Source organism: Struthio camelus, chromosome 3 (genome assembly GCF_040807025.1).
Source record: "Struthio camelus isolate bStrCam1 chromosome 3, bStrCam1.hap1, whole genome shotgun sequence".
Classification (NCBI taxonomy): domain Eukaryota; kingdom Metazoa; phylum Chordata; class Aves; order Struthioniformes; family Struthionidae; genus Struthio; species Struthio camelus.
The window spans coordinates 135,431,091-135,439,401 of record NC_090944.1 but is presented as its reverse complement, the minus strand read 5'-3'; the positions used below and the strand labels follow the sequence as shown (position 1 = coordinate 135,439,401).

Genomic DNA, 8,311 nt, shown 5'->3' with positions numbered 1-8,311 from the left:
ACACAAGGAAGTTCTGATTTAGCATTTAAGAGCAATGGCTCTTAGAATATAGTTATATTAAATATAAATCATTCACAGCCAACTATATGTGTTTATATTGCTCTATTATTGGTATATCACTTGCATTTATCAGCTACTGAAATTATGCATTTCAAAATGTGCATACGTGTACATCAAGTAGGACTGTTTTCCTATACTTGAAACTGTACACACAGATTTATGTGGCAACAACTCCTGATGGTATTTTTCATTAGGAAGAAAATACGATACATTTTCTTCTTTTTAAACATTGAATCGTTTCTTGCAAAACTGCTCAGTTCAAAATTTGCAAATGTAAGCTGTGGCACTGCGTCACGCTGTATTCATGAACATTCATTCCAGTCCGCTTGCACCTGACTCAATGAAAGACTCTAAGTCATCCGTTTGCCATGTCTAAGTACCTTCCTCTCTCTTTTGCACAGAATTTTGCAAATGCTCTCAGGAAGATCAACAACGTGTGGAATGACCTACTTCCATTCCTGTCCTCTCCATTTCTCCAGTAAACTGATATTTTCAGCCTTCATTTAAGATCTACTTCTCAAATCAACCATGAGCCTTCTCCTTTCTCTCCCTTTACTCAGCTCTTTCACTCCTCTGCCTCTTCAGAAGAGATGTCCCTTGATCCTACTTCTTTTTCAACTGGATTGGTTGCCTGTCCTGGCCTCAGCCGGTCCCTGTCCCCACAGAGGGGCCTGATGCTGGGGTTGGAGGCTGTCCCCTGGCCTGCCCTGCTCCCTCACTGGGGCAGTGAGGTGGGCCCAGGCTGGCAAGGCCCTGCCCTGCTGGGCCAGGGAGTACCTGCGGCTCCTGGTGCCAAGCCCTCAAGGAGCTGTCAGCCTGCACGGTGCCCTGACAAAATAAAGGACCTGGAGTAGCATGGTACATTAGGGATGCAATTGAGAATAAGTCGTCATATTGGAGAAAACAGAATTTGAATGACTCAAGCATCACTCTAGAAAAAGAGTTTCTGCCTGGATTTAAGCAGAGTTCCCGTGAGGTACCGGAGTCCAGCATAGGTCCCATACCACTGGCTCTGTATACAGATCTTGCTCCCTGTTTCCACGGTTTGCCTATTGCCCTTGGCCCTGGCTCTTCAGGTGTACCAGGGATGCCCCACCATGACTGACCCCCAGCTGGGTTCCCTCAACATGGAATCTGTCATGACAGTTTATTGTGGTCAGGATGGTTGAGAGCCAGCGTAACACTGTGCGTAGGCGCCCTAATGCTTGTCTGGCCCAACAGTCCAGCAGGTTGACTTCAAAGAATCTAAGCTCTGGCTCTCCTTGAGTACATTTATTCAGTTACTTAGTGCCTTACTCCTTCTGTTATTAATTTACATTTCATATTATGCTTCTAATAGAAACTCTCTAACTGGTCATTACTTTATCCATATGTTAAACGTTCATCTTACAACCATTAGTAGAAATATATATTCTGTTTGGGCCATATATCTTTTAAATGCTATTTTTGGACATTTCTCACTTCTGCCTTCCTCCATAGAATGTCACAAGTGTGTTGAGTGGGTCTTTAATGCACTAAATACATACAGATCATTAGTATTATATCACTTTCCTATCAGTCACATTTTCATGCCCATTGTTTCAATACAACATTTTAAGCCTTCAGAACCCTGCTTTAGCCTACAGTGAATATAACTCACTAATCTTTTTAGAAAAATAATCTCCTATTCTTTAGCTGATTGGTTTCCAACAAAATACTGAAATACTGCTTTTTAGACAATTTTTCTGACTACATTTGATACTGGCGATCACTTCTCTTGATTGCTTCTCTCAAAGATCACTATCTTTGGTTTCCATGCTTCTGTCCCAGTGATTCTGCTCTTACTTTTCTGGCTAATCGTTGCACTGGTGGTTTTTGTGTGGACTTTTCCTCCTTTCTTCTTCATTAGAATGCCCTGTGATTTCTGTTCATGCTCAGTCTACCTCTTTGCTATAAATCTGGCATTGTCCTTGAGCAATCTCATACGCTTACATGGACAGTTAATAATTACTGTATTGTGTGTTATATAAATTAGCAGTGTCTAAGCATCACTCCACTTTTAAGACAGTGTCTGTTGGAAGACGTTCCTTGCTTGGTAACAGTGGGCAAACTTACCACTTCAGGCTAAATCGCTCATCAACAGTGTTAGGAAAAAAGAAAAGAAAAAGTATTTTTATATATATTTAGTGTTATGCCCCTGGGCCTGCTAGTCTGTTACAGAAAGAAAAAGACATTTTTTCCCTGCTTTCCTTAGCTTTCATTGCCGTGCGTTAGTCTGCTGCTAGCATCCAGGGACCAGGATTATTATTCTTGTCGTGTGGTCATTTTCTTCCCTTTGCTGACAGAGCCACAAACTTGTCAAACAGAAAGTCTGATGTATTTGTGCCTTTGTTAGTTCAAAATCCATCCATGGCAGATGTTACATATACTCAACCAGGGAAAAACTTCTTTCTTTGTAAAGAAATTAGGTGTGTTCCCCAAACAGCCTTTCTAACAGCCCATTTCCCATATATCATTCTAGCTTTGGCTGTGGGAATTGTATGTCTGAAGACAGCTGTGGAATGATTATTCATGTTTCATATCTACAAAGCTGAATGTTTTATTCCTATTTGGGAACAGCAGGGACAGCCTAACCCAAGGTAGCCGGTAGATGACTTACAATTTTACTTGACCTAGAGGATCAGTGATCTTTGCAAGGTTTAAGGATTCCAGAATTAACCAGTATAAAAAGTGAAGGCCAAGCCATGCTCATAATGAAGTCGGTGACATAATTTCTTGTTGCTCCAGTGGAATCATTTGCACCAATAGAAACTATGAAGAAAAGTAAAAAAGCGGAAATTATTTTCTTGTTGGATTTGGAAAATTTGAGCATTCTTATTTTTAGCTTCAAAAAAAGTTTTAGCCCTTCTTTTATCTCTTCTTCCATTTTGGTCCTGGCGTAAATATCAGGCTTCATAATCTTTTCCTTTTATAAAAGTACATATTTCCTTTATATTTTTTTTCCAAAATTATGGCTGCTTTAGCTGATTTTACATATGAAATTGAAGAATGCATGCAGATGCCCTTTATGGGAAGAGGATTAAGTTTTCTCTCTCTCCCCTTCTGGTCCAATAAACATCAATTTATAAAATCAGGAAGAGATCCCACAGGGCTCCAGAATACTTAACAAGTCGGTAAATATGTCAGTGATCTAGCATATGGGTTCAAATACCTGCTCCACGTCAAACAAACAAGCATGATTTGGACTGAGGTCTCTTTTATGCCTGTCCACAGGCGTCTCACGTTTTCATTATCAGAATCACAAAACTTTGCTTGGGCTACCAAAGCAGATCCCCTGGCCAAAACGAAGAAGTCAAGTAAACAGTGAAGATAAGAGGATAATGTACAAGCAAGCCTTCCTTTTGTGCAATACCTTAAAATAAATCATAACTACTACAGGATCTAACACAAAGTGCCCAGGGGTGAAGGCATTTTCCTGTTTTCTGTTTGCTTTCCAGGTTGTCAGAGGATCACTCTCTGTGTAAAGTGGGTACCCACTCTGTGAAAGTGGGTTTATTTCACCAAAGACGAATTTGCTCCTTCCTGACATAACCTGACAGAAAACATGTAGGTGCTACAAAGCCTCAAACTGCTGAGAAAAGAGAATGCAGAAGAAGTATCAGGGAGCTGAACTGGGATTATTTCCAAGTGCTAGTAAGAAATGTGGAAAATCGTAACAGAGAGAGTTCTGTCTAGGCAAAGAGGGAGCTAAACAGGATGGTCAAGAACCTGTTAAGGATGAGAACTGTTGAAGAGAACTGGCAGAGCTAAATAAACCTGCTGCACAGCAGGGCTATATACTTGCACCTCGGAAAAAGAGAGGGAAAAATTTCCATCAGGGCAGACTGAACCCATGAACAAGAGAATTATTCCTAGTAACGAGAGGACTAATTTTTCTTCTGTGGAGGTGAAAAGGCAACCAAGTGTTAGACTTGACTTGTGTGCAAAATGTGGATAACATGATCAGTCCTGGAGACTGCATTTATATGTTGGCCAGAAAGAGGATACCTCGGCTGAGTGGGCTCTGTCATGCATACCCATAATGACTTTTTGCAAATCTGATGACAAAGACTAAATAGTAACATGCCTGGAATTTAGAATGCCGAGCAGGAGTTTTGGAAAAGAAATCGGGTTTTCCCCCAAGCCTGTTAAACAAATCTATTGATAGAGGAAAGTCATTAATACAAAAAAAAAGCATCTTCTTTTTTTCAAGCATAAACAATTCCAGTACTCTTTGATTACACTTAGACTGTATTTTTACTGAAGTCTTTTACAATCTTTTCTGTTACTTTGGCTTAAGCGTGAAAGTTGAGACATGCTGCTTACATATTTACAAATCTATAATCTCTTAATTCCCTCAGTGCAATATCTTTAGATAGTTTCTCAGTAATGTGTTTTACCTTAGATTGCCTCTTTCATGTATATTTAGGAGGAAGATTAGATGAATGTATCACTAAAGGAAAGCCTATTCCTAGTCTGAAGATATAGGTGAGATTCATTCTATTTGTATGGTTTAGCCCAAATGACACATTATTTTTGTGAACAGATGCAACTTGGTATGTTTGACTGAAACCAGAAGGCATGCCTAAGTCACGCTGTGAAATACCCTTTATATCTAAAGATGTGCTTCTTGGTTTGTAAACTTTATGTGGTAGATTAATGGTCAGGGCATGTAATACGACATACCGTTCTTCTGGTAACACTCTGAAGGTTGGAAGAAGCATCTGCCAGCACTCAAGTTTATTCTAGGACCAGATTCATTTGCCTACATGAAGAAGGGCCCTTGTGTCCATGTGTAGTGCAAATTAAGCTAATACAGAATTCCATGAAGGTTTTATATATATATGGAAAAAAAAAATTAAACACTTTCTTGCAGTGCCTGCAATCCAGGCAGGCAACAGCGATGTAAGAAAAAGATAGTGAAAGGGAATACAAATGGCTGGGATAAACGTTCATGGACTTTGAACCTCCAGGAGTAACTGACCTTGTACATGGGGTATGTCTGTAGCAGTGAGTTAGATTTTTCAAAACAATAGTACAGAGAGATGAAAGTATATATACTCAGTAAAACCCCCTGCCTATAATATTAACATAGAATCTATGACTAAAATATAGATTTTTAAAACTGCTTTTAATATTTGTACACACCTATTTTTCCACTTAACATGCGTAAAGAAAATCAATGAGGCAGTTGCACTTTTCTTCAGCCGATTTCCGTTCGAGCACTTTAATACTACCCTAGGCCTACTGCAGTGGTCGGGGGTTACTGATTTTATTTTTTCGGGTTTTCAGTCCAGGATGAGCTTTAAACTGAAAACGCTTAGACCTGGCTCATTACCAAGCCCGGATCATTACAGAGCCGCCAAGGTGGATCGAAGTGCTGGGACGCGGCTCCGTCAATACCGCAGCGCCTTGCAAGTTAGGGATTTCTGCCTCCTCCACCCTCCCTAGCAAACCAAGAGGGACGCCCGCTCGGCTCGACCCCGCTCCGCCGGGACGGGGGCGGCTGCTGCCCTCAGGCCGCCGCCGCGGGGGGGGGGAGGGGGGGAGGGCCGCTGCGGGATGTCTTTAGGGCGCGCCGCCCGCCCGCCCGTCCTCCCCCGTCAACGGCAGCGCGGCCCGCGCGCGCCCCGCCAGGCCTAGCCCCCCACGCCGTCGCCTAGCAACCGCTCCCTGCCCCCCCGCCCTCGGCCAACCGGCGGCGCGCTCCGGCGCCGCCCGCAACCCGGAAGCAGAGGGAGCGTTGCCCCGCCCCTGGCGCGGCGGGACGAGGCCCAGCCCCGGGCTCGGGCGGACGGCGCTGCCCCGACGGCCCCTCCTGCGGGCCGCGAGCTACTGTCGCACCAAGCACGTCCCGCAGCCCGGCCCGGGCGTAGAGCCCCCGTGTCCCCGACTTGTCCTGGGGGCAAGGCCGCCTCCCCCGGGCGGCCGCCGTGCCCCGGCAGGAGGCCGGCTTCCCTTCTCCGCTTTCCTCCGCCCCAGCCTGCCGCTTTAAGGCCCCTCCCGGCGGCCGCGTTAGCCGGCCCGGGCCCGGCGGCGGCGGCGGCCGGCGGAGGAGGGGGCTCCTGAGCGGCGGTTGCCGGAGCCAACGGGCGGCGGGGAGGGGGGCGGGCGCTGCGGGGGTGTCGGGTTAGAGCGAGGCGTGACCCAGCTGACAGGCGCCGTGCGGAGCCGGCCGGCCGGGCGGGCGCGGAGCCGGGGCAGCGGCGAGCAGCGCACGGCAGCGGCGGTCGCGGGCGGCGCGGCGTCTCCCCGCCCCATCTCCTGTGAGCCTGGGGAACCTGCAGCTCAAAGCCGCCGCCAGCCACAGCACCATGTACCCCGGCAACAAGCGGAAAAAGCTCTGGCGGGAGGAGAAAGGTACTGCTGCCTCCCCCCCGCGCCGCGCCGCAGGGGTTTGCCCTCCCTCCCTGCCGCCGCCGCCCGCAGGTTGCTCTCCCCGGCGGGACAGGCCGCCGGCGCTCAACACCCCCCTCCCCCCCAGCTCCCAGTTTCCCGGGCCGGCAGCGGGTCCCTCTCCGCCGGCGGCGGCGGGGGGCTGCCACGGGCCCCTCGCTGCTCACCCGCGCCCCGGCGGGGCGGCGGTGCCCGGGGCCTCCCCCCGTTCCCATACCCGCTGTGTGTTTTTACACCCCCCCCCCCGCGGGGCTGGGCTCTTCTTTGCCCCCTCGCAGCGGGGACAACTTGGCGTGGCCGGCGGTGCCCCCCGCGCCGGGGCGGCGCGCGGCCCATGCCGCTGGCTCGCGCTGTCGGGTCGGTCGGGGCGGCGCCGTGCGGCGCGAGCGCGCGGTAGCGGGCGTAACGGCTGCTCGGGCGGCCGTTGGGAGCGCCGGCGGCCGGGGCAGGTGCGCCCTGAGGGGGCTGGGGCGGCCGAGGAGCGCCGTGGGTCTGGCTGGGTCGGGGTGGGGGGACGTTCCCTGAGCTCCCTTCTCAAACTCCAGCGCGGTCAGGCTCCCCCCCCCCCCCTCCAACCCCCCCCCCCCCCGGTAGGCTGTAAGTGTTAAAATGTAGGGGGGGGGGAGAAAAAAAAAAACATTCCAGCATGGGTAAATCTCCACGAATCGAATTTGGTTAATTTCTGCTGTAAAGCTACCACGTGGAAAACCTGTATCCTAGCTAGGGAAGGAGAAGAAGTTGTATTCGCTGGAAGGTACGCACTTAACCAAAACATGCCTTTGCTTTTCCAGCGTGTATGGCTTCTGCTGCTTATGGGGGGAAAAACGGCTTACTTGCGTTACCAGTGCAGCGCCCTGTGAGTTCGTTACTGAGTCGTGATAGCACTGGTGGGAAATATTTAGGTTGTAGTATGCTAACTTCCCCCCTCCCCATGTTTTAGCCTTTATTGAAGAACTTTCTCCTCACTCCAGTGCTGTCTTGTTTTCAAAACCCGAGGCCAAACACGAAAGTTGACATCTCCACATACAGCGCGGCACAAGCATTTTATGCTGAGCTTGCCATTTTGTTCTTTTGTCAATGCAGTTATTAAGACAGTAATTCACCCAGCACAAATATATTATTGACGTCAACTAGTGGAAATCATTTCAGGAAAACTAGCGTTGACTTAGCCTAGGACTTTTACAAATAATTCAGAGATACGAGAGTGAAGAAGGAAACTATGATCTACTGGTGTATTCTTTTTTTCTTCCGTCACTTCTATGATACATATATTTGAAGTCAAGAAGACAAACCTACTCAAGAGATGGGGCTCTTCCTCTTTGTCTGTGGCAGAAACCACATATGCAACTCTAAAGAAAAATGTAAAGCACAAATGATAAGTAACCAGGGTTAGCTTCTGTCAGACGCAGCTCTGGAAGCAGGTTATGTTGCCTGTTGTTTTCTTTCAGAACTGTCTTGCAAAGAATGTTTCTACAGCTCAGGTGAGACCACCATCTTCTAGCACATACTGAAGTTTGTCTTTTCAATGACAGAAAAGATGTAGTTAACTCTCCTTAACGCATTTATATATGTATAAATATTTTTGTATGTTTACATGTGATCAGCTGTTAACAACATACAGCATTCGAGGTTTCAAGTTAGTATTTTCTAAAATATTAGCTTTTTTTACTGGGGACAGGTGTGGAAAGGGTTACAGTAGACTCTGGCGAGTGTTTCCATTACTCGCCCTTGTCTCTTCCAGTTTTGCTGCTGGTTGTGACTGCGTCACAGTTCCCATGGGGGAGCTTCTGCCCAGGCTGGGACAAGTGCGAATTCATAGACTGGCAAGTTAGCTTGA

At 47.6% G+C, this 8,311-nt stretch overlaps 1 protein-coding gene across 13 annotated transcripts in view; it reads left to right on the top strand.

Annotated features, from left to right (window-relative positions):
• Positions 1-6,215: 6,215 nt before the first annotated feature.
• The window catches only part of MACROD2 (mono-ADP ribosylhydrolase 2), a 1,003,459-nt gene continuing 1,001,363 nt past the window's right edge, over positions 6,216-8,311 (top strand). For 7 of the 13 annotated variants that reach the window (XM_068940422.1, XM_068940425.1, XM_068940418.1 and 4 more), the window contains exon 1: positions 6,262-6,438. In XM_068940422.1, the coding sequence (XP_068796523.1) occupies positions 6,393-6,438 (46 nt within the window). In that variant the 5' untranslated portion in view covers positions 6,262-6,392. Of the gene's footprint in view, positions 6,439-8,311 lie in introns of all 13 variants that reach the window. The other 6 variants (XM_068940427.1, XM_068940429.1, XM_068940420.1 and 3 more) reach the window with 2 other exon arrangements.